At 36.8% G+C, this 26,884-nt stretch overlaps 1 protein-coding gene across 2 annotated transcripts in view; it reads left to right on the top strand.

Annotated features, from left to right (window-relative positions):
- The window catches only part of KAT2B (lysine acetyltransferase 2B), a 44,621-nt gene that overhangs the window by 7,486 nt on the left and 10,251 nt on the right, over positions 1 to 26,884 (top strand). For both annotated transcript variants that reach the window (XM_083825090.1, XM_083825091.1), the window contains exons 2-12: positions 909 to 1,035; positions 5,617 to 5,762; positions 6,300 to 6,389; positions 8,061 to 8,242; positions 10,515 to 10,706; positions 13,323 to 13,429; positions 15,187 to 15,312; positions 17,895 to 18,031; positions 19,443 to 19,651; positions 23,000 to 23,126; positions 26,231 to 26,341. In XM_083825090.1, the coding sequence (XP_083681216.1) occupies positions 909 to 1,035; positions 5,617 to 5,762; positions 6,300 to 6,389; positions 8,061 to 8,242; positions 10,515 to 10,706; positions 13,323 to 13,429; positions 15,187 to 15,312; positions 17,895 to 18,031; positions 19,443 to 19,651; positions 23,000 to 23,126; positions 26,231 to 26,341 (1,554 nt within the window). The remainder of the gene's footprint in view (positions 1 to 908; positions 1,036 to 5,616; positions 5,763 to 6,299; positions 6,390 to 8,060; positions 8,243 to 10,514; positions 10,707 to 13,322; positions 13,430 to 15,186; positions 15,313 to 17,894; positions 18,032 to 19,442; positions 19,652 to 22,999; positions 23,127 to 26,230; positions 26,342 to 26,884) is intronic.

Below are 26,884 nucleotides of genomic sequence, written 5' to 3'. Positions count from 1 at the left end.
AGTATGCTTTTCTTCTAACAGCATTCATATTCTCATCTGAAGATCTAATCAGAACTTTGCCATCAAAATAAGTAAGAACTTTTGGGTGTTCAGAAAAAAAAATATCCCTCCTATAAAGCTGCTCTTTGGATAACAGGAATTGGTACTTTGAACTTCTAAATGATTTGAAATGGGATTACCTGGGTCACCACCTCCCCCTTCGTGGTCATCCTTGTTAGCTGTAAACCACTGGTGGTGTTTCTCTGTCAGTGACTATAACTACATTTTCCATGCTGTGTGACAGGTTTCTGTTGGCAGGGTTGCTGTCTTTGGCATTCACTGCTGTTGGTGATGTGGCCAAGCCTTGCTTTGGACAACTTCCTTGACCACTGCAGTTATTGTTTGCTTATTTCAGTGTTTGGTTAACTCTGCTTGGCTGGACCTGTGCTTATTTTTAGTTGCGCGATTTCTTGTTGCAAGTGTAGCTGATAAAGTAGTGATAAACACATTGCCTGTTGGATGGCCTGTTGGTGTTTAAATCTTTAAAACTGTCTTGGTGGATCTGTACGTGTTGATAGGATCTGTATGTGTTGATAGAAATGTTTGAATGCTTCTTTCATACAGGACCTAGAGCAAGGGCTTTTTGTAAAAGAATTAGCCAGAGTTTGTGTATTTATTTTTTTCTGAGCACAGCTTGCATACCAGAACCAGGATAATCTCTCTGTTTGCGGTACTATTCTATTTCTGATCATATCTAGAAAATAAACTCTAGCAGTGTGGTAGATTTAAAAATAAATAAATAAAAATAAACAGCTTGTAATTAGTAACGCTACTTATTGCCTTTGAAATAAGGCAGTTTTAGTAAATTGCTGTGGTTTTGTTGTTTGTTGTTCATGCTATTGATTGATACTCCTTTACTTTGGTTTCAGGCTGAGGAATCTTGTAAATGCAATGGCTGGAAGAACCCCAACCCACCTCCCACTCCCCCTCGGGCAGATCTGCAGCAGGCAGTTGTCAGCCTTACTGAACCATGCCGCAGCTGCAGCCATACACTAGGTAAGATTTTGGCTTTCTCCTAGTATCCACGTGCTTATACCCAGAAGTCTGTACTCTTGCAAGATGAAATTCAGGATGCTATGCTAGAAAAGGTGTTACAGTGGGACATAAAAGTCAGTTAACTTAGATGAAAATATGTTAGAAGTTCCCCAAAATGAATGTCAAAGAAATTGAATGAGGTACGACTTCTAGTAATCCAGACATTTTAAGTTGTTAAAATACAAAAGCTACCCATAACATTTTTAATACTTTGTATAACATATGAATTAATATCACATTATTTTATCTTTCAGCAGCCTTATTTACAACATGAATGATTCTTTCTTACAATTAAATAAACTGTAAAGTATTCTTGAACATTGATAAAGCAGGAACTCTTACCTACAAAAATAACCTTGCCTTCTCTCTGACACACAAAATAATACTGAAGCTGTACATCTCATGTATATCTCATGTATATATATATAATCCAATGGTAAATATTTTTTCTGCAAATTAATTATTTTTTACACACACCTCCTGAAAAAAGACATGAAGCACTAATTTTATTTAAAAAATTGTGCTTATCCAAACTGAAATCTGGATAATAAAAAATGAAATATAATACAGTTCAGAACTAATTAAAAAAAATAGTTGTTTTTAAATTTTTGTTGGTGTGACCCGTAACATAGGACAGCGTAATACAAAAAAGGAAACCTAAAACCTTCACAATTAATCATTTATTTATTTTTGGAAATAATATGTATTTGGTGGTTTGTATGGTACCTTTTTTTTTTTTTTCTGGACATAGTGTTTTTTGCTCCCTTTTTTATGTCCTCATTATTTTGATCTATTTCTGGGCTTTCCAATGTATTCCTTTCCTGATACCCCAAATCTCTGGTTTTGTTTGCAGGAGAAGATTAGCATGGTATCACAGAACTTTTGGTCTCTTTAGCCAAGTTAGTTTCAACCTTTCATCATCCTGCTTATTTGTGCCAACTTTAGTTATTCAGCCAGGGTAGCTTATATTACCCATCCCTTTCATTCCACCTGAAGAAAGAGGCTTTTCATTTTTTTTAAATTTTTTTTTAATCTTTTGAGATTTTATGCCTGTCGGTTCCCTGTTCTTCACTGGAATTTGTGGATGCTATGTATTTGGTAGAAAAACTCAGCTCTTCCAAAGGCTAGGCTTGATTTTGTTCTTTTAAAAATCTTAAATCGCTCATTAACCAGTGAACCAGGGAAAGCTAGTACTGTAAAACCAGTACCAGTGACAGATACTTTATGAAATAAAGTATATTTTTATTTATTACTGTTTTTAGAAAAGGTAATATTTTTTTTCTCTTTTTTTTTTTCTTTCTGCCAGCTGGAGCTAATGAGGACAATGTTTCATTTGAAATAACTGAAATGAGTTGCCGTCTGCTTCCTCAGACCACTAGTCAAAATCTGTCTTTCAATGGTGTTTTCCAAGATAATTTTCCTATTCATCTCCTCTAAATTAGCGTGTTCCTGCTGAATGCCTTTAAAACCAGACTGACCACAAGATGTGCAGGCTTCAGATTATCATCTGCGTTGCATTTTCTTTTCCTCAGGGAGCTGTTGAAATAGCAGTGTATAAATTTCTCTGTCGGTTAAAGCCATACCTGATCTAAGATACATTTTTTGTTGTTTTTTGATTTTTTTTTCCTTTTTCATTTTTTCAGAAGATTATCCTAGGCATTAGTCTTGTTTCAGGCGTTTTATCCTTTTTTGGAGGGGTGGGGTGGGGCGGGGCATGGGGAGGAGGGTATTCAGTCTTCAAACCAGTACAGATATTGGTGCACAAGTCTGTTTGACAGTAAGTGATTTAATTTATGGTTATTTCTGTCTATTTACCTACAGCATGTATTTTTTTGTTTTCACCAAAGCAGCTAAAATGGTTTAGATCCACATCTCTTGTTGCATTGTCCACAAGTACCAGTCCTACTTCTGACTTAGGGCTTTAAATTTGTCATGGCATCAAAATATTTTGGCTGCTGATTTGCCATTTTGCTGTTGTTCTTCACCTTGTCTGACTCCCCATGACCCTCATCTACACTTTTTGCTTTGGTGTGCCACGGTTTGCCACCAGCTACTCTGCTTCTCATTTCCCTTTATTCAGGGCTGGAACTGGCTCAGCCACTCAGCTTGGCTCATGCCTGGATTTTTAATGAATATTTCTTTTGTTTGGGCAATGTGTTGAGTCACTGATGTAAAACTGTGAACTCGTGACTGAATTGTGTGCCAGGAGACTTCACTGTCCACCAGCCTCAAGAGCAGGTGTTATGTAGTCAGAGGCTCTCTTCTCTTTTAAATTTAATTGGTTTCTCCCGTATAACAGTGTATTTTCCTGTTGGTAAACATTTTGTGTCTTGAGAGTAATGCACTTTTAAAACTGATTAAATAATGTGTTAGTATACTATGTACACAATCAGGAACCCTTTTTTTCCAGTGTTGTCTTTAGTTCCTTCTATGTACCGTCACGTAATGTATTTCGATATTTCTTGGTTTGCCTGTCTTATATACATCACTTGTGCTTTTAGATAAACATTGATTTTGAGATAGATTGTAGACATATTCCTCCTTAGTCTGTTTTCTAACAGCTTCTAATTCATGCGTTTGAGTGTTTTCATAATGAACTTGCATAACTAATTTAATTAACTTGTTATTTTTCAGGTCTTCAAATCATTGAAATCATTACATTGGCCATGTTCTTTCTGTTTGCTTTCTTCTCATGTGCTGTACCAACATATAGTCATGATATCTTCTCTTTTTTTGTAAGCATAATAGCAACTGAGGTACCAGTAGGGTAATGCAAATGAATGGGACTGTAAAACTCTAGTCGGGAGAAACACAGAATTTGATGTCAGTGTACTAAAGCTTTGATTTTTAAAGTATTTTTACTATTGACCACAAGAATTTGTGAACAGGCTGTTGAACATCCAAAGACAGTTGGCTGGATTGATGTACAAACATTGGATGATTCTGTAGTAAATGATATACTATAGTAAATACAATCTAAAGTTCCTTTTTAAATTCAATGTATGGGTAATAGTTCTGTAATATAATAATACTTTCAAATCCTAAGTAATGGAGAAGACTTTGGGTACTGTCACTGAAAATAGGTGGAAATGGCTTCTTATGCTGATTTTCTTTATTCCATTTATTAGTTGAGTCTGAGGTTTCTTTACTCCGTTATCAATTTCTAATGCAGTGCTCGTCTAGGAGAGAATTTGTTACTTTTACAAAATCAGAACAGACATCTGCGAATATTATACCATTGAATCTGGCTCAAGGACAGAAATGAAATCCCTTTATTCTACCTAGATTGCTGAATGTTTTTCCTTGAAGAAAGCCTGTGGTGGCCACCTCACCTTTAGTTAGAATTTGCTCAGGACTCAAGATGCTCTGTTATAAATGTTCATTTAAGTGGAAATGAATGCTGGCATCTTTTTAACGTTCTGAGCCAAGGTGTCCTTTTTACTTAAAGCTGCACAAATTTGTTGAATTTAAATGTTTTGACAGCTGTCATACTGAACTACAACTTTGCTTGGTGGCCAATAAATATGATAGTTTTTGAGTCAAGTGTTATTTCTGCCCACTTCCTCTCTCCTTAAGGTATTGGATTTATGTTCAAAATTTCCTACCAGTCCAATAAGTAAATATTGACAAAAGTTACTAAAAGACATAAAAAATATGCTCAACATTTTAAATGGTTTTCCTTTTCATTTGAAAGATATCTTGTCCTTTCAGAGGAAAGGATATGCATAGCTTTCAGGTACATTGGCCTGGAGTCAGCTAAGATTGTTGCTTTTTGTAATGCAAATACCTTCTTTTTTGGGAATTGACTCTTTGTTTTAAATTGCTCTTCCTGGAGCCAGTTGTTTAAACCAGCTTTACATGAGTGTTACATATAGAAACCTCAAGCTTTCGAAAATTACAAATGTGGAACTATATTTACCTTTGGAGCTGATAAAGGAATTTTGTCACTTGAAGATTATGATGTTGAAAGGTGGTTTTTTGCACACTTCTGAACAAATGAGCATGTGCAATCTGCAAAATCTTTGTTAAAATAGTGCACAAAAATCATAGCTTGAATTTACATGATATAAAATTATGAGATTTGGCCAGTATTATCCAGTTTAAAACAAAAAGCCTGTTTATGGAGTCGATATGTTTTTATCTTCACGAGGTAAGGTGCTACCTGTATCAACACCTGGTTACCTGATTTAAGGGTATTTTCTCATGAAACTTTCTCAAAAGCACAGTTCTTGGACAAAAATGTGTGTAATACTTCTATATTGCAACATATTAATACAGGCAGACAGGACTTGTGTGGTCTGTTTTAAGTGCTAACACAGACTGTGATTCCAGTCAGCTGTCTTCCCTCTGCTTGTGGGAATTACCAGCGAGGGGCTCCGATGTGGCCTATATTTCAGTAGGCTCTGATAAGAAGTTCTGTTTAAATAAGGTTATTGCAGGATCTTTGCCTTCACAAGCAAAGCTTAGTTTGAGACATCTTGGGGAATACTTTTGCTATCTCTCAATAGGCTTTTCACAGATTTGGATTTTTATTTCATTTAGCTGCTCATGTTTCTCACCTGGAGAATGTGTCTGAAGAAGAAATGAATAGGCTACTGGGGATTGTACTGGATGTGGAGTATCTGTTCACCTGTGTCCACAAAGAAGAAGATGCAGACACCAAGCAAGTTTATTTCTACCTGTTCAAAGTAAGCTGAATTTATGGAGGATTTTGTCATTTTTTTTTTCACTCTCACACATGAGCCAGTTTCACTGTTCAAAACGCCACTCACACATGTATTGACTTTATCTGGTGAGAAGTTTTCTGTTTTTTTGGCATGGTACATTAGAGGCCAACTGTGCTAGAATCTGCAGTGCTTACAGTGTATCATGTCTTATTCCAAAAGTCATCCAGATGATTCAGGAGCTGACCCCAACTCCCATCTATAAACTGCTTCTACCTGCAATTCTTACTATCTTCACTTACACATTGGGAAAAAGCAGTTGACATAAATGCTAACTACGCAGCCTACACATAGTCAGAGAAGCTTTTTATGTGTATTTCAAAGAAGATATGAAGCAATTCACAGTGAAGTTAAGTAGCTATAAATTTAGATGACTGAGTAAGCACATACATAGCCAGGGGATTTTCAACACTGCTTGCAATGTGTTGTGTTCCAGCGAGTTCCATTGACCCTATATACATTTGCAAATTTATTAATTTTCTTAAATTTATGTTTTAACAGCTTTTGAGGAAGTGCATATTACAGATGGGAAAACCTGTAGTAGAAGGATCTTTGGAAAGTCCCCCATTTGAGAAACCCAGCATTGAACAGGTAAACAATCAACTTTTTTTTAAATTTTATTTCTTTTATAAACACAGACACTTTTTTGAAAATCTGGCATTTCATGCAGTTTACAAATGCTTCTGTGTATTACTTTAGGAGAAGGGCTGAATCTGTAGGAGACTTCTGCAGCTTCTTCTCCTTTAGCATTGGTATAATAGCTACTTTATTTAACTTCCCTCATCATTCATCTTATGCTTTACTGAAACTGACAGTTTTTTTGTGGGTTTAGAGAATGAAACTTAAAATACTACTTTTATGTGTGGCAGTTCTAATCTTTCTCTGTCTTGAGTGATGAAAAATACTGTCAAAGTTTTGAAATCCAATATTAAAATGACTTTTGTCTTCAGTAAATCAATGAAAATGCTACGATCCAATTCAGTGAGATCATAGTCTTCTCTTTCAAAGGGCACACAACAAAAAACAGCCCAAAACAAAGAATAACTGAGGCTTTTATAATTCCTAGTGGATAAAGAACATATGACAAATTCAGATTTTGGTTTAGCAAGCTCCTCAGAATGAACTTTTGGCACAAAAGTGGGCCCATTAACTCCAGTGAGACTATGCAGAGGCTTACATACCTCACTCAATCAGGAGCTGAATGTGTTCCCACTGGTGGATGAATGGCTGCTCTATTGTTAAACAGGACATTTTAAATGTGAAGAGCATTATGTGTAGTAAGTATTTCCTTACAACTCTTGCTTTTTACAGTTTAGTAAAGTCAGAGTTCTTTACTGTTGAATTTCTTGGAAGATTTCACCTTAGGTTCTCCTTTAGTTTGAGTATAAACAAGAATAAGCATATGTAAGACACATACACTACTAGACCTTTAAATATGCTACTAAAAAGGTTTTGCACAATGTATTTTTTTCACATTCTTCATACTATTCAATTTGCTTAAGAAGGTAAAGCACAGTAACTCTTTTTACAGCTTATTTTGAAAGAACTTCCCCTTAAAATAGAGGAATAATTTCACCTTTTTGTTTTTAGCAGTTCAGCAACTCAATCACACAATTATTTGCTAAGCAGCAGTATTATAATTGATTTTTATTATATATGTATTGCAGCAGTTACAGTCACACATTTTAACTATTCTCAGTATATATTTTTAAAAAGTAGACAGGTATACAAAGTGCACTGAAGTGACATACTTGTGAAATGCTGGCACTTCTTGAAGAAATAATATGCCATGTAGACAAAAACTTGAATAGAAGTCCTCAAGCCCAATTTTACTATTTTAGGCGATGAAGAAATATATACTTTTTTATAGAGGAAACACATAAATCATGCAACATGGTTATCTGCAAAATTGTGCATGTATTAAAAAACAGAAGAAAGCTCTCATGATCTTTCTCTGTTCCCTGACTTTTTTTTTTTTTTTTAACTTTGGAAAGCAAGGAAAAAGAAATTTCCTTGTCTCCCTCTAAGTCAGCAAGTCAGCTGCTGGAGAGCAATAGAATAAAAACACGTGGATGCACCTGATTCTCTGCACAGGAGAATCAGTTTGTGGAATCTGACTCAGCAAGGAGTTCATGGTCTCTGGTATTTGTTTTCTTTCCTGTACCTTTTCTCTTGTACATGGTTAATAAAGCGATAAGTGTTTGAGGACAATCCTACAAAAAATAAAGGGTAAATAATTAAACATTCTTCTTCTGTTTCAAGGGTGTGAATAATTTTGTGCAGTACAAATTTAGCCACTTACCTTCAAAGGAAAGGCAGACAATAGTGGAACTGGCTAAAATGTTTCTGAACCGCATTAACTACTGGCACCTGGAGACACCTTCTCAGCGGAGACTAAGATCACCCAATGATGATATTGCGGGATATAAAGTGAATTACACCAGGTAATTGTGCTTTTGCTTATTTAAGGACTTGCTTACAAAAACATGTACACACAGCACACGTACATCATAGGTTCACCATGTGAATTCCTGCAGTCACTAAGCTTATTGAAAACGTGATGACTTTAGAGAAATTATATCAGAGTTGCATACACATCATTGTGTTTTGGAAGGAGTGCTTTATCAGCCAAGAACAGGGATTAGTGACCTGTGAGCAGCTATATCTAACAACCCTTTTACAACTCTTGTATTTGCAAAGTTGCTCTCAGTCTGATTAAGATAAGAGCCTTCTATAAGTTCCTTATTTCGTGTACTAATAATTCAGGCAAGTTATTCAGCTTTTTTTTTTTTTTTTTTCCTGAAAAACCTCAGCTCCATAAAGGAGAAGAGCAAAATCCTGTGTAAGTCCAGACTGTGGCTGGTGATGCTGCTCTGTGTCTGACTGTGATGCTTTCAGATGACAAGTCCTGAGATCGTGTGAGGCAGGGCACTGATCTGTATTCTGTCCCTCTGCCAGTTCACACCTCTCCCACAAAATTGGAAGGGTTTTAATTGTTTAATAGCATGTGTTATGCCACAACTGGTAGACCCTGACCTGCCATAAAGCCTGTCCATGAAGAGTTACCTCATCAAGATTTGTCCATGCACCGCAACATGAAGTTGCCTTCCATTTAGTAGCAGTGTCCTAGTTGGTTTGACTGAGACATTATTTTGCCCAGATCACACCTGTACCACTGGGAGACTTGACAGTTTACAGTCTCGTCTCCTTGAACAACTACCTGACATAAAGGAGAGGTGCTGATGATCCATGGGGCTCTTAAGGTTGTATTTGGCACATCTTCACCCTCAGTTTGTTTCTGATAAAGATGTAGTAACCATGGTTGTCTGGAGTCAACATTTTCAGGAATCAATAGCTAGCAATGGCTCTGGTTGGTGACTTGTGTTGTTAATCGTTTTGTCAATTGCAATTTCTCAAACCTTCCTGTCCACAGTCCCTAAGGCTTTCTCAGACCCAAAGTGATGGCTCTTTCCATCTAGTTCCAACTTATCAGATTAATCTTCTCCCTTCCTCTAGGCTCACTCCCTGCCCTGTCGCTAGAGGCACTGCTATGGGTGCTGAGCAAGCAGAACCTGTACACCAAAGGCACACCATGTGAATTCTTGCACTGAATTGAAAACTGGACGATTTTAGTGTACCTTTATCAGTTTCACACATGTCCTTGTGCTTTGAGAAGAGTGCTTTATCAGCCATGAACATAGAGCAGAGGTGTTTGAACAACTATATCTAACAACCCTTATGCATCTCTTATGTTTGCAAAGTTGTTCTCAGTCTGACTAAGATACGACAGCTTGGCAGAGGGTTTTGCAAGAAGCTGTACTTTAGAGAATGAGACAAGCAATGTAGAAGCCAGCGCAATCTGTTTATGTCCATATATCCAGTTCTTGACTTTTTTGTTTTCGTTGTTGGAGTTTTCATAATGGTTGTGGTCTGATTCTGTTAAAGGTACAGATACAACTGGCTGTGTTCACTTACGCGCAGATATTGAAGCCTTGATTATAAAATTAAAATTATAAAATCATGATCTACATAGTGGGTGTGGTCCTGAATTACCTTTTCAGTACCATAATCCCTTTTTCCAAGAACAGTAACATGACAAGCTATATTTTAATACGTACTTGTTAATGCAAAACTCTTTATGGAGAGAGTTACTGGTAAATGAGAGTATTGAGTCAGGGCTAGTGCAAACAAGCCAGCTGGTGGGAGACCAGGATGGGAGTGCAGTTGGTTTGGGGTGGAACTGGTTAGAAATGTCACCTCTTTTGTGTATATGTAGGGAAATGTAGAAGTTTAAAGAAGGAAAAATGGGACAGGCTAACGGTGAAATCTTTGGAGTCACAGGCAAGAGATGCAAGAGGTTTCATTAATGACTTGTGGAGAGAATCCCTGACATCAACACAAATTTTATGTGATATATGGGTATTGGCTGGCACAAGCACTTTGTGGAAACTGGGGCACAGACAAAAAGAATATATGGAGACCTAAGAGGACTTGGCTGTCATTTTTCTTAAATAAAAAAAAAGGAAAAAAAAAAAAAGGAAAAAAAAAGGCAATATAAACGCTGATTAACTCTGTCCAGACTTGATGTGGAACTGATTTATACCTTCATATAGCTCTCAGATGCATTATAAATGATGTAGGTAGTGGTTTTATTGCATTAAGTTATTAATTCATATGTTAGATGGTGGTAATTATCTGGCTTTTTCCCCCTTACAGGTGGCTTTGTTATTGCAATGTCCCTCAGTTCTGTGACAGTCTACCTCGGTATGAAACCACACAGGTTTTCGGTAGGACGTTGCTTCGCTCTGTTTTTACTGTAATGAGACGGCAGCTGCTGGAGCAGGCCAGGCAAGAAAAAGACAAGCTTCCTCAAGAGAAACGAACACTAATCCTCACCCATTTCCCGAAGTAAGGGGTCATAATTTAACTGTGTTCAAGGCTAACTGCTAGCATGCAGCTTTGACGTGGAAATGGAAAAGTGTGAACAGGTTTCTTATCTGCAGCTTAAAAACATTTATTCTTTTATTCAGTAACAAATAGATGCTGCAGCTTTTTTCCTGCCATAGCTCGAACTAGTGTATTTTATTTACACAACAATTTGCTTTAGTTTGTTCTAGAGCTTTTCTTTTTAAGTAGGATTATTCATCTTGCCAGGGGACTGAACTCACTATTAGAATTTATTGTTGGTCACTTACCTTCTTTTTTGTAGACCTTGGAAGCAACATAGGTCCAGCTCTCCAAAAACACATGCTTGCTTCTACTTTTGTGATGGAGCAGTAAAATAGTGGGGTGTGGCACTGGAGTTTATTTACAGTTAAGCATTTCAGTTTAATGCAAGATAGTAGCAGGGAAGAAAGTAGTCACCTCACCTTCAGAAGAGATGAAAAGAAAAGAAAAGAGCAGATGGTAGTCAATGTGAAGCTGCATCAGTGAATCTTAAACTCATGCATTTAATATTGATTACTTGTTCCTGTACTGGAGTATTGATGACAATCTCTTATAATTAAACAACAATTGGATTTGGGTGTATGTGGGAGAATGAGTTTTCTTGAAGCACTCTCGACTTTGTTAGACCTTTTTTGGTCCATTTCAAATGAGCTTTTTAGTCCATTTGAAAAGTTTTACTGGTGGTTAAGGGTGGTGGTTTCTGGATCATTCATCACTTAAAAGCATCCTTATTCTGCCAAGGTTGGCTTGGATCTGCATCCCATATTTAAAAATCCTGTCCTTCCCTACAAGTAAGGAGCTGAATATACCAGCAAGCTGGTGGCCCTGATGTTGTGCAGGCTACTTGTCTGGGGCTTAAGAAGTTTAGTGCTCAGGGAATGAAAAACAACATGAGCTTTCCAAACCTGGGTAGATCCATTTTTTTTTTTTGCCCCTACTATTTTTAGTAGTGCCTTTTACCGCTCTGAAGAGTGTAAATTGTCTCTGGGTTAAACTGTTAGAGGAGTGCTTGGGTATATCTGAGAATAGGCTCATAATCTGACCCTGAAATAGGTGTAAAAAGGATTTAAGAACACATTGGTACAAGGAGCAGATCTGTGAAGTATGCTGTGCTTACAGCCCTACGTTTCCAATGCTTTTTGCAGCCTAGAAAAGTAATTTGGAGAGCATTATTATTCATTTTAGTTCCTCTTAATATTCAGATCTGAAAAAGAAGGAAGAAAAACACTGTTTACTGATGGCCTGTATGAAACACGAATAGTGTTTTAAATCTTTTACAGGCTGTACTTGTCTGAAGCATTTGCCTCTCCCATGGCTGGTGTTATGCAGCATGGAGCACCTTCAAAGGGTCTTCCTTGCCTGCAGGAGAGTCGAGCTGCGGTTAAAAATAAATATTTTTAGGAACTTGTGTTATGACACAGCTGTGAGTGTGCAGGTCCAGCAGCCAACAAATAAGAATGAGAAATGTTAACTGAGGAGGCTTTCCAGGACTGCAGTTTTCTGGCACAGCACCTTTGGCACAGCAATGCTGATGTGAGCACACGCAGACTGTGTCTGTATGAGCCTAGGAAACAGTCAACGCAGGGGCTGAGTGCAGAGTTGCTGTGCTGCCTGTAAATGCAACCTTTGCCGAAGTGTAATGGTCAAGTAGCTTTTTAGCCATTATCAGCTGTATAGATAGCAGCTAGCACCACATATTGCTGTGCTTAGATATAAATGTGCTACATATAAAATACATCAGCAGGACTTGATCCTGAAAATCCTCACCCTGTTCAAGAAGGTCTTACTCAGCAGTCCTGTTGCTTTCAGCTGGACAGTTTCTTTACATACAGAGAGTGAAAAAGTGTCAGGTAAACTTCTGGTCTGAAAACCCCTTTTGTGTAAGATAGGATAAGCGGCTGTCTTGCTTCAGAAAGGGAATTGATGTATCAGCTACATGAAGGCAGGATTTCTGGGTACTCTGCTCTGTGGAATTTCTCTCTCTTGCAATAGTACTGAGAGAGGTTTAAAGTCGCATAATTTCTATAAGTGTACTAAAGTAAGATCAAAAATACTGTTACGCAAGCACAAACATGCAATTAAATGTTTCAGTAACACACTTAAAGAAATGGAAATGTCTTCCTAAGAGCATTGTTAGTAATTAACACTGGGATTTTATAAATCTGTATGAGGCAGGAGGTAAGTGCTTCTGCAAAACACCAGTTTATCAAGCTAGACATAGTTTGTCATCACTGTATAACATCAGTATCTTAGCATCTCTCGACTTAGTTTTTTTATTAGTGCTTAATTTTGTTCTGGAAAAATAGTTTCCTCCTGTTTCTTTCTGCATTTTCAAATTATATGTGTATTGCTTATAATTAAAGATAAATTTTCATAGGTAAAATCTCTATACTGAATTAAGATACTGATGTCTGTTCTGGTTTGTGACTGTGTGTGTGGTTTAAAGGAGTTGGCCAACATTTTCTTACAGAATCATTAAATATTTTTAATTTTAAAAAGTTGCAAATGCTTATTCTGAAAAGTAACCTGTTTTGAATGTTCCTGTTAAGTTAATATTTTGTCTGTTTTTGTGCCTAGGTTTCTGTCAATGCTGGAAGAAGAAGTATACAGCCCAAATTCGCCTATTTGGGATCAGGATTTCATGGTGTCTACTTCCCGAACTGGCCAACTAGGAATCCAGACAGGTAAGATGCATTTAGTGATGGGATTAGGCAGCACTTGGTATAAAGTACAATATACCCATGCAGTTGATGAATTCTAAAGAGTCACAATTAGATATGCAACTTTATCAATAGCAGGCTATACCAAAATCAGTCTGCCTTGAGTAAGCACAGGTAAAGTTTGACTCTCTGGTGCTTCTTCATATAAAGATCCCATCCTGATGATGGAATCTGGCTAGTCCAAGGTGCCTGTGGAGCAGGCTGGATGCTGAGGCGTGTCTCCTGGGTATGCAAGGGCAGAAGTGCTCTCATGATGAGCGAGTATGAATGGTTGGTGGGTAAATGGCTGCAGAACAGCTGTCTCCTTGCATGAGGACCCCACACCGGTCCTCTGGCTCCTTAGCAATATCTTACCTTCTGCATCAGATGTCCCATTGCCTTTGGACAGATGCACGTGATTTTCAGGGTTCTGTATAGCCTTTCCTTGCTTTGTTTCCTTTTCATGTGGCCAATCAGCTATTCTGCAGCTTTATGCACCCCTTTTCTGTTAGGGTGCCTCAGAGGTCCCTTAAAATTGCAGGAAGACAATGACAGTTTTCTTTCGCTTTCCCCTTCTCCCTCTCTTTTCTGCTCAACGCTATTTAAAATCTGTTTATTCAGTTTAGGGGTTGATTTGAATTTTCAGTCTTTTAGGAGGTGAAGACTGGAATTATTTAATTCAGTATTTTGTAACCATTGCTGATTATCAGTTGATGAAACCATCGTGTCAGGATCTGATAATGGATTTCTGAGAGTAATAGGGAAAATTCCACTGTGACAGAGGCAGACTTTTTTTTTTTTTTTTGGTCAGAAATTCCTAGTTTGCTTCATGAACTGGAGAATTATGCCTTAGGCACAAGTTCATTACAAACCTAAAATCGTCTTGCTCTCAGAGTTCATTCTGTCATGTACATTTCTGCAGTGCTTCGTTTTAATTTGCACCTCTTAAGCACTGGATTCTTGGCATGAATATGGCACAAAAGAGCTGTTGCTGGTTATGACACCAGGATAAAGGCATGCAGAGAGAAAGACTGCAGGTGTCCAGATTATGAGCTGGCACCTCATTCCCCCTTCCCCCTCCCCTGTAGGCTTTTCTGCCAAAAATCCTGACACAGATGAACGTTGAGTGATTTGACACGGATGCTTTTTTATTGTTGTTGTTGGCCGTGGTATTTTTTATTTTTCATTTAGAGAGAGGTTATTCTGTGGCTTTCTGAAAGAGTAGTTTCATTCTCTAAACTGGTGCAACAAGTTCTCCCTTCACTGAGTTTGATTTGTCCCACCAGCCTTTGAATGCTGTTAGAGTGGACAGCTGAAGTTGAATGATGAGTTTTTACTTTTCAACAGACCCTTACAAAAAGCCTTTTCATGAGGCTGAATGTCAGCAGCCTTGGCAGGTATGTGAAGGAAGCTTGTTTTCTTAACTTGTGCTCAGCACTGCGGAATAATAAAGCCTGATATTTGCAATGAAGTAAAACTAATGCTGTCATCCAGCATTGATACAGTTCCTCATTAAGAAGTTCAGAAAAATATGTTGAGGTAAAGTTCTAACACCTCTGCTTGCCCACCAGTGTCATTGGTCTGTTGCGTGTTGTTAGTGTTATTTGGCAGGTGGGTCACTGTGAAGCTGGGTCTGTCATCATGACAGTCATTTGGTCAGCACCATAATGAATTTCATGTCCTGATTTTATTTATTTATTTATTTGTCTGTGTGTGTGTTTGTGTCTTTTATACCATTGCAGTTATTAATCCTCCTCCCGTTGCAAGATCTGTTTCATACAGTGCAAGTCCTTCATCTCTGGAGCAACCCAACAGTGGAAACATGAGTCCTGCTTGCAAAGTTTCTTCTGTCCTTGACCCAAACCTAGGTAATGAAGAGGAAGACTCGCTTTTTTTATTTCGTTGATGTTATCAATAGTTGTAGTATGTGATGACCATTGCCTTCACCCTGCAATAGTGACCTTGAGGTGTTCTTGCTAAAAGACACATACATGCAGACACACAAAGTTTTTCTCCACTATGGTAATGTTTAACTAGCAGAAATGGCAACTGTATTTGGAAAAACAACAACAACAACAATCTGTTTAAATTCTATTTAAAATGGGAAGAGTTCTATAGGTGACAAAGGTTGTTGAAAATATTTGACTTTACTTGGAGTACATGTATTACAACCCATAAAGGTTTTATTTTTACAGAAAAGGCAGAGTAGAAGGGGCCATTGCTTCTTATTTATTTATTTATTTATTTATTTTTAATCTTTCAAAGTACTGAAGTTGCAACTGAGTAATAAAGTAAAGAACACACACACGAGGTTAAACATAAGAACTGAATGAGGTTAGATTTAAAAAGTTTTCTGGGGAAAAAAAAAAAAAAGATGATGAATGCATAAATTCTCCTTTTTCAAACACCTCAGGATTAATGAGCCTGTCAAGAGTTTGTAGGTCAGAGGGATGATCGCTAGCTCATGTAAAGTAAGTCCTTAAGGAAGCTGAAGAAGCTAAATGAATCATTAGCCTCAGTGTTTGCTACAGAGGAACTTAAAGAGGCTCCTGAACTGCAGCTTCCTTTCTGAAGGACGAGTTGGGAAATGGCCATAAAAGTGGAAATGAGAAGATTTTTCTATTACAGATCAGTAAAATAAGTAGTAAGTAGTCACCACAAAAAGAATAATATATTTATATATATATTATTTTCATTTTGTGAAACGAAATATGCAAGCAAACTAATTAAATTGTGCAGCTGAGCTGTCATTTGATTTGCCCTCAACACTACAGAGCTGAAACACCACAGATGCAAAATTGTTTTTTTAAAGGCCTTCCAAGAGAATTCAGGAAACTGTACATTGTAAAACTGCTATTTCAAACAGTTAGAAGAGATGATAGTATGTGAGTAAGATGATGTGGAAATTTGGTATGCATTTTGTAGAACTCACAAATTGTATATATCTATGAAGGAATTGGTGAGCATTTGGAAAGTGTTTTGAATGACCTTGTGTACCTGGATTTCCAGAAAGCTTTTGATAAATTACTTAAATAAATAAATAAATCTGATAATCTGACTTGCGACAATAATTTAATCTGTTAGGATAATTAAGAAAAGTTCATTCACATGAATAATTGTTTAAAAAATAGGAAATAATAGGAATTAAAGTTTCCACAATGAAAGGAGGTTAACAATAAAATTATATCCCTAAGAAAATGCTGTTTGAAAGTGAAAAAGGGAGTGAAAAACTTGATCCTCATATACTTAAAGTACTGTATCTGTTGCAAAACAGTCTGTACAATATCTGAAAAATACTGGGCCCTAAATTATCTGGCTGTTTCAGAAAGGAGATCTCAACATTATTTTGGATTTTGCTAAGGAGAAAACAAAATAGCTCACTAAGTGCTGTTCACAAAGTCAAAATTAGATGTTCTGGCTCTGACAAGGACCAGTAGCAGATCTTTAGGGGAAAAGATTGAGGAAAAAGGTAACCATAGAGTGATACTCCTGTTTGTATGCTTTCCTAATATTTGATGGTCTGCTGCTTCTATAAATCTTGAGCTAGCAGATGGCTTTTTCAGTATTATCATATCTATTAGTCCTTGGTGGATGTTTTTTCACAAATTTGTTTAGTTAGTTGCTTTTGCTATATTACATGTTGGTTTGCAGTTCGTAGTGCAGTTAATAATTAACATGGTATATTTTGATTTGGAAACTTCATATGGATTTTCTAAGTCAAACATGTATGACGTCAGACTGTATATGCTGCTTGGTATACAAAAACGATGAAAAATCCTATAATGGATACTTAATTCCAGTGAATCAAAAAATGGGATTTCATATTATCTGAAAGTACGTGCTGTAATACGTATTGATCCCTGATCCTCCAGTGGTAATTTTGCCTGATAGACTATACATGTTATGCATGTGTTGAGTTCAAAGTGTTATCAGTAGCTAGTTATATATTATAACCGCTCAAGGTAACAGTAGAAGGATGACACTTTATTAATATAGGGCAGTTTGATGGAAAGGCAAAGGTTTTCTGTATTGTGTGTGCAGCAGTAACATTGATCTTGCCCCAGCATTCATCATAACAAAGAAATGGAGTCTGAAATAACTTACGTATTGCTTAGCTCAGTACTTCTTCACCCATGATGCTTGATTTGTTTAACACTTTGAACAGCTGATGCTGTTCAGGTGTTCTGCGGATATGTACTAGCAGACTTCCTGGCATATTAGTATTTAAGATGCAAATTTCTCTCCTGCCCATAAAAAAGAACTGTAAATCCTAGCTCCTTATCAGAAAACAATTAATTAGGAAAGCAATTAACCTTCTGCTTATATCTGAGAACATCTAAACTGGTCCACAGTTGTGGTCTGCTTCCTCATTGCTGGTTTCACAAATACAATGATTAAGCTGTCTGTGACAGTTTGGTCATTTCTAATTTGTCCTGGTTTTGTTTTATAGGGGAAAAAAGAAAAAATAATGAACCTTATTCTCTGGAGGATTCAAAAAGACCAAGAATTGTAGGAGATATTCCTATTGAGTTAATCAACGAAGTCATGTCAACAATTACAGATCCAGCAGCAATGCTTGGGCCAGAGGTGAGGAATGCAGAGATCTGGTCTGTCTGTAAACGGTCTATTTAAAATAAATGTTCCATGTGAATAAAATATGAAAAGCTAAAAGTCCACAAAACTTACCATGCTGTCAGTAAGAGAAATACAGACTTTGAGAGGATATGTTTAGGTAAGCAAGAAGTATTGATGAAATGTATCATTAACATGAAGAATAATTCTACATTTTTTTAATGCTTTGTTACTGTTTTTAAAGAGACTTGGAAACTAGTGATACTGAGGAAGCTGATCCCAGTTTATTCTGTAAGGTACTTTTGTTGCAGGACAATTCTAGAGTATGCTTTTCGTTGTTAATCATAGATGTAGCTCATTAGACAAGGTAAGTTAGGTTCAAATCTTGCAGAAGAATGAAAGACACAAATTTAAATCTTCTGTCTAGTGCGGGAGAGCCAAGCTAAACAGTTATTTGCTCTTTCTTCCACAGTTGCTCTTTTTTTTCTTCTGCTGGAAGAGAAAAACAGAATTGCAGAATTGTGCCATGTACAGAATTGCTTGCTTTTTTTTTTTTTTTTGGCTGACTTTTCCTCCTTCTGTTCCCTTTGCCAGACTGTTTTGCCAGCAGCTCTTGTTTGCCAAGGTTTAGCTAGAGTGTGATGAAGATTTGGATCCACCTACATTTCTTGCTCAAACTATATAACGTGACTTATGGCTCTGCATATTTACAAGTGCTATGCCAGTCTGGATGTTGAGACTGGCAGTGACTAGAAACCCAGCAGCCAAACTTTGCTCTAAAAAGTAAACAGTATGTGCATGCGGAGATGTTTTGGCATTCTAAAATGATCTTGAAAAAAAGTTAAATAAGTTGTCTGTATGAATTTAATCTCCATGCAAATATACATATGCAATTGCCAGATATGTAACAACAAGATCAGTAGGAATTAAAATGTTCCTTTTTGTTGTTGTTGTTCTTATGACAGTGGTGTAGGTAGTGGAAAGCTCTGCTGAAAGGAAAAGGAAATACTATGCCTGCACTGCTGTTAAAATCTGTGATTTGCAATATGTGTAGGCAAGTCCATTACTACTTCTGTCCAAGCTAGCTAGGCTAAAGAAAATGTGAAGACGTAGTAGCATAGGCTTCAACTGGATGAGTTCTCTCCCCCATCAAGTTTTGGAACTTGTTGAGATATAACCATCACTTTTGCTAAATAATCATGAAAAGAAGCTTAAATAAGCTTTTGTATACTATAGTGAAGACTTTATATCACGCTTATTTGGTGATGTCACTTCTGCTGCTAAAAAAAAAAGTAATTGTTGGTAGCTCTATTTTTGTAAAAAGACGGCTTGAGAAAAGAGGGGTTTTGTTTGTTCCTTAAGGCTTTTTCATGAGAGGATGTGAAATCTACAAAATGCGATTGTGTTCCTCTTTTATGTCATATAGACCAACTTCCTCTCAGCACATTCGGCTCGGGATGAGGCAGCGAGGCTGGAGGAGCGCAGGGGAGTGATTGAGTTCCACGTGGTTGGGAACTCCCTGAACCAGAAGCCAAACAAGAAGATCATGATGTGGCTGGTTGGTTTGCAGAATGTATTTTCTCATCAGCTGCCTCGAATGCCGAAGGAGTACATCACACGCTTGGTCTTTGATCCGTGAGTACCACTGGAGAGGAGTTTTGAGGGTGAGATGGAGAGAGCACGGTGCTTGTTGAAGGCAGCAGTGTAGGAACTGGAACAGTCCAGGTGATGTGGAGGGGACCTTTTCCCCTATTACACTTTTCCCACCTCTTCAAGCCACAGTAAGTCCTGGCTAGTCTAGCTGGTCACTAAATACCATTTTGGTGGCTGTATTAATGACAAGTGGTGTGTCGTTGTGGTAAGTGGACTCCTACATATGTTGTACTTATGAACGTTAGAACTGAAAGTCAGAAAATAGTTGTGGTTATTATTATATTATATATTATTATGTTTTTATATATTTATATATAAAAAAATATATATATTTTATATTTTATATATATAATATTTATATTTATAATATTTAATATTAATTATTAATTATAAATATTAATTAATATTTAATATTAATTATTAATTATAAATATTAATATTTATAATATATAATTATATATATTTATTTATATATTATTATTATTATATTATAAATTATTATTATTATATATTATATATTATTATGTGTTCATTAGTGGTTTCTGGGTCCATACTAATTTGCAGACTGCTTCATCCTCTGTCTTTGGAGATTGTGAACCAAATGGCAGAGAGATTGAAGGCTTTTCATAGAAGAAGAACAAGAAGAACATAAGGGATTTATGAAGAACAGCATTTATGTCAACATGGGAGAAAGATTAGAATCACTTCTCACAAGAGTGCTTTGCTTTTCTCTTTATTAGTGCGAGCTTCCCATCTTGCTTTGGGTACAGCTCTACACCACAGGCACTTGAAAAGAGATGCATTGGCTGTAGCAGCATCCACAGGTTGCATGGGTCCTTCACCCACCCTAGTGTTCTGATGAATTGTGCTCAAGGAGGAAAGGGAGGATCTTTTCCATGTTCATGGCTATTTAAGCTCTGCCCCTTCTGATTTTTATATTCCATTTAGTTTTTGCCTTATGTGTTTTTTCTTTTTCTTTTTTTTTTTTCCTGTTTACAACATTCTTTTGCTATTGATTTTAACCCTTTGCAGTCTCAAGACTGTCAGGTATCAATCTTCTTCTTTTTGCTCAACACACTGAGGATCTTTCTTGCCCTGCCATTTACTTCACCTTCTCTTCACAAGTGTCCACTTTTTCACTATTGTGTTTCTTGCACAGCCTATGCCTATTTACTCCCAGTCAGTTTGTTTTCCCAGAATTTCTGAGTGTGAGTGATCCATGTCCAACAATAGCCAAGGGGCCCGCTGTGCTGACTGCAGCACTTTGCAGTGGAGCATGCCTGTAGGCTCATCGTTGTATGTCGGCAGGCACCTCAGGAGGAGCTCTGCCTGAGCCGATCTCAGCCAGCTGCCCAGCCTGGTTGTTGGTAGAGCCTGCCTCCACCACCAGTGATATCAGCTGCTGTCTCTATGCCCAATATTGTAGCTGCAGCAGTTATGAAAACATTTCTGGAACCATTTCCTCTACTTTTAGGCTTGATAGCATTTCCCTCTGCGTTACTCTCTCAGTGCCAACAAACTGCTGCTGCAGGCTCCATGCAGTCCCTGAAGCCTAGGCAGCCCAGTGCTGTGGACTGTTGGCCAGGACTTCAGTCACCAAGCACAGGAGGCCAATCCTGGGGCCTTCTCCTGGGCTCCTCAGATAGGAACAGCACTGTCCTTGTGAGGGCCAGCACCAGTCCAGATTCTTTTCCCCTCTCCTATGTTGGGGTAAGTGTTGCTCAGCTGTGAGGCAGAGACAGCACTGGGATCTTAGTTCAGGAATCTTATTAGCACTGTGATCTCAAGCAGAGGCTACTGGTTGAAGAATACAGGTTTCCTAATAACTAAATGTCAAGACAAATTGTGAAGTAATGGTGTTTAGCCATGACCTTCTCCCATATTTCTCTAGCTCCTCCTTTATTGGGAAAGACTCTTCTCCTAGGCTGAGAGGAACTGCTGGCAATTAAAGTGCTCTTCAGTACAGATATGTCTGGAGAGCAGTCTGTGCTTGAGAAAGAGTTATGGATATTGCTACAGCAAGAAAATGCCCTATGTGCCTTTGGTAAACAGTTGACCCAAAGGAAGCAAAGCACATAGCCTGGACACCTTAGAAACCCATTAGCTGCCAAGATGTTTAGGGACACATGCTGGAGACCTACACTAAGTAGTGGGTACACACAAACCTGCATCACGTACGAGGTACTGAAGTCCAACAGTTCTCTTCCCACATTAATGTACTTATTATTTATTACCTATTATTTATTAATTACTTAATTACTATATTTATTATATCTTATTATTTATTACTTATTATATATTTTACTACATACTATCATATTATAATAATTACGTATTTATTATCAGTTGTTAGTGTATTGCCTTTGTTCTTATTTCCAAAGTGGCCATCCTTACTGAATCTTGCTGCTTAAAAATTCAAACAGGAAGAAACAAAATTAAAAGCACAAGCTACTGTATTGCTGCTTTCATTCCACAAATAAAAAGCACTAAATAAGTACAAGAAGAATGTATACAGTGTATAAAATCTACTTCAACAGTGGCATACTGTTGAAAATATAACTACTTTTCAGACTACTGTTTTTTAGTGCCAACACCCCTCTCCCCCCCAAGATGCCTTCCCTAAATTTGCTGTATTGATTATATAATTTATATGATACTGTGTATTGTGTCTTGAATAAGCTGGAGAACAGGTGCCATGTAAATCTTTCCAGACCTTGAAGATGACACTAAAATTCTTGACCCTTGACATAAGAGTTCAAATTGCACCTTGTATCTTTTCTGGCAGTAAGTGTAAGTGCAACAGAAATGGATATTTATTCTGGTCTCGATTCCACTAGGAATGGGTGATTAGAAATATGAAATATAATTTCTTGCTTGATTAGCTGTGTTAGAAACTGATAACTTTGCTATACAGACTTCATGCAAGGAAACAAGAATCCCTTAGAAAGGACTTACTGTCCTGTAACTCCATTAATTTCTAATTTAGTCAGGCTAAAAATCATCCTGAGAACAGCTCAGTGGCACAACTGTCAGGAATAGAGTCAATGAAAGCAATGCAACTCATATTTATTGGCATTATCCTAGTACCTAGGAGTACTTGGCAAGGCTAGGGGACCTTGCTACATGAATGATGAATTTTATGGTAAACTCAAAGCATGATATTAAATTAGAAACTCTTTTTTAGATACAAACAGCTAATGTAAAGGTAACATATACAATTACAGTATCATCATGGAAAGAAGTGAATCAAGCTTCTGAAAAAAAGGAGGGTAATGGCACATGATGTACTATGTACATGAATTAAAGAGACTGTTATTTTTGTCTCCTCAGGAAACACAAGACCCTTGCATTAATAAAAGATGGTCGTGTTATTGGTGGTATCTGCTTCCGAATGTTCCCCTCCCAAGGATTTACAGAGATTGTTTTCTGTGCTGTGACTTCCAATGAACAAGTTAAGGTAATAATAACCCTCCACTACAGTTTATTAAATACATTTGAGTTTCATTCACCACTTCATATTCTCCTAATTTTGCTAGTCACATTGGATATACTGAGCTACCAAACAGAAATAGGATTTGAAAGATACAGTGATTTTGAATATACTATGGAAAACCTAAACATATGTACAGATTTAGAATCATTACAATAATAGTAGGATTATTTGCTAAGAAAAAACACAAATAAAATCTTCCTCAAAACAGAAATAGTGTTAGTTTTTCTCCTGTTCTTGGACTATTCACTCCTTTGTCTTCAGCAATTGTCTCTCAGTGTAGAGTAACACCTCATGGTTGGCTGAAATAAGTACGGTTTGTATGTGATTGTAATTTATGTTCAATCACTTTATTGGGTTACACAACTTCAATGAAAATGTGATATATCAAAGAAATTAGGTATAGTTATGCACCTCAAAATAAAACCACGCTATTCTGTAGGCTCTTTTTTGAGTCAATTTCACAAAATATTCTCAGAGCTGAGCATTAGCTGTTACGTTGAAAGAATGTAGAGCACTATAAATATATAGGAGATTAAACTCCCTTTCCCTAGGGCTACAGATAGATCTACTGTAAGTATCTCATTGAGGATTTTGCCTTTAGATGGTGCTGTAGCTACATGTTTTTCAGTTGAAACCGTTACAGCTGAGATGTGGATTAATTTAGAGTTTGTAGAACTTGAACAGGTGGAAACTGTGTGCAAGCCTGACAACTTTTAGTTCTTGGGTTATATTTAATTTTATACAATTCTAGTGTTAGAGAGGAACATTCCCACGTACATAGCAATCACCTGTCATAAAAATATTTGAAGTGTTTTAGCAAATATGAGCAATAACAGATCTTGCTTTAGGTATGTCTATTCAATGCTTAAATAAATCGTAAAAGGTGTTTTCATTAAATTAAAACAACGAAACACGCGACACAAGTTAAGATGCCAAAGCTGTGTTTTGATTCTCAAGGGCTAACATTTCAGAATATAATGAAAGAAAAAATCTGATTCCTCAGAGTGCCTGGCTAGGTTGCAGATGCACACATAATTCACAATTTCTTCTGTTACCTTTTGGGTGCCTCATGGTTTGTGAAGTTCAGTTGATTACTTCTGAAAATTGGCCTTCCCACATTCCTTTCTGAGCAAGATGACCCCCAACAGCAGAAAACTGAAAAGAACAAAACAAACAACCATGTTCACCCATGGGCGTCACTGCAAACTCTTGGGAAAAATAAACTCATATTTTAATTTATTTTGAGTCTGGAGCAAGAAATATGGATCAAGTTTTGCTTTATATGTGATCTTTAAAAGTCAAATTGTTTTTGAGAAAGTCTGGTATCATGTTATAAAATTGTTTTAAATTTTACCATACCTAACTCAGTTTCCCTTTAAAATTGTTAGATTTTGACAAGCATTTGTGAGAATGAATAAATCCCGTGAAGGTTGTGGAAATAATAGATCAACTGAAAATATTTGAGTTAATTGTCATTGTAATTGCTGGAATTTCTTAGAGGTAAAAAGATGACATTTGCTGTTAGAGCTTAGCTGTCTTAGAATTACTGAAATAAATTGCAATAGTTCGGGTGTAAATAAAAGGTCAGTCTCATACGCTGTTCCTTTCATCCTGTTGATGAGAAGGGAAGTGAAATGCTTGGATGGTTCAGGTACTTGCATTTAAGGAAAACATTTTTCATTAAAATTTTTCATTCAGACTGTCCTCTTTGAGTTCTCAAATTTGCAGTTAGAAAGCCTGTTCATTGTCTTGAGCACTTCTGAGTTCTAAGAAATGCTGTGCCATTTAACATGTCGTCAGTCATCAAAACACTTCTTTGTATTTGATGCATAACTTCTGCCACTTTAACAAATGAGCATATGACTGTAAAAACTTCCTCAAATTCAGAAGAACTTATTTTTACACACACGAGGCTTCATTTTGAATATGAGGTCTGAACACCAGACGTTCCAGACGCTACCTGGATTAACACACTAATTTTGTACCTAGAGAGGCAGGCTTTTCAAAAATATGTCATTATGAAATTTTTGTGCTGAGCTTCAGCACTTACCTAACTTGCTTTTATCTGGCTGTTTCCATGTTTGAGGCTATTAAATTGTTAATTGGAAGCATGTATTTTCTAATTTATTTTTCTGTCTTACATATAGAAGTAAAAATTTCATACAAAACATTCCATGTATATTTGTATAAATATCCAGTCATTCTCCATTATGTTAAAATTTGAATATATGCAGGAACAACACATTATTATGTGTTTTCCTGTCTGTTTCACATTTCTTAACACACAGCAGAAGGGCAACACTATAGCTTACTTGGAACTGTGAATAAAAGGAACCTTTTGTTTACTTTGGGTTGAATGAAAATGGAAATTATTCTTGTGTACAGTCAAAAGGTATAGCTATTTATTTGATTGGGAACTCAATAATTTTCTGCTGCTTATTATGGTAATAACTGTTTCAAAATTTCATTTTATACCCTATGATCCATTCAGATGATGAAATCTTTGAGGCAGAAGCTTTTTCTGCAGGTGCACATAACTCAGAAAAATAGAGGCCTCATGTCAGAGTGGGTTCCCCTAGAAGGAGTCATTCTGACAGTCCCACTGCTTTGCAAATTTGAAGTGACGTGGCAAAGAAAGGATGCTTTGTTATTACAACATACACAGTCCTGTTATTGGTGAAATATGTCTGTTAGTAGATGATAAATAACTTAAGAAAAAAATTATGCACCTTGAGTTGCACCTCCCAGGGCAATGCATCCCTTTAGATGCACACTTTACCCCTAGAGAGAGTCTAGGTTTTGGTCTCTCTTATATTAAAAGCGAATCAGGCAGTAGAAGCTGTGATATTTTGTTCCTTGTTGGGTCACAAAGATACCTTTACAAGGCTGAAAACAGTTTGATCCTGAGTATAGCTTACCAAGTTACTTATGACAAAATCTTTAAAACAGGATCTAGAGGAAATGCTGCATTTTGAAAACCAGTCTGTAATAACTCTTAGTCCACAGTTTCTAATATGTGCAGTCTTCAAAGGCTTCATGATGGATTTTTGCTCCTATGTTTCACACAGGGTTATGGAACTCACCTAATGAACCATCTGAAGGAGTACCACATCAAACATAACATCCTCAACTTCCTCACATACGCAGATGAATATGCTATTGGCTACTTCAAAAAACAAGTAAGTCAATCTAAGAAATTACTTGGCACAAGAAGTCAGCATCTAGCAGTGACTGAACCGAACAAATAGATACAGTAAACTAGTTGATTAAAAATGCGTAGTGTGATTTTAAGTGTATATTTTAAATCTATAAAATGTACTTTGTGTTTATTTTCTGTAATGATATTGGCATATAATGCACTTTATTTTGAAGGAATCATCTGAATATAAGAGTATTGTATCACTACATGATGTAGCCTATCATATGTCAAGTCTTAAAAAGTCAGATATAGGTTAGCTGCTTCTGGACTTCATTCACTTTCTTCACTGATTCTAGAAGTATAAAGAAGGACCATACATACCCGCAACAAACTAGAATTTACCTGAACTCATGCTCATAGCTGCTCCTGCTGGTATGAAGCATGATGTTCAAGTGCAAGAAAGCTTGTGATGTCTAATCTGTCAAATAGGTTCGATAGATAAAACAAGCATCAACTATCTAGTCAGAGGATAAAGCAAAGTTGGAGTAAGATTTTTCTCAGAGAGAAAATCTTACAGCAATAG

This window comes from Anser anser (assembly GCF_964211835.1).
Source record: "Anser anser genome assembly, chromosome: 2".
Taxonomy (NCBI): domain Eukaryota; kingdom Metazoa; phylum Chordata; class Aves; order Anseriformes; family Anatidae; genus Anser; species Anser anser.
The sequence above is the reverse complement of the archived record's forward strand: the minus strand, read 5'-3'. Positions and strand labels throughout refer to the sequence as shown.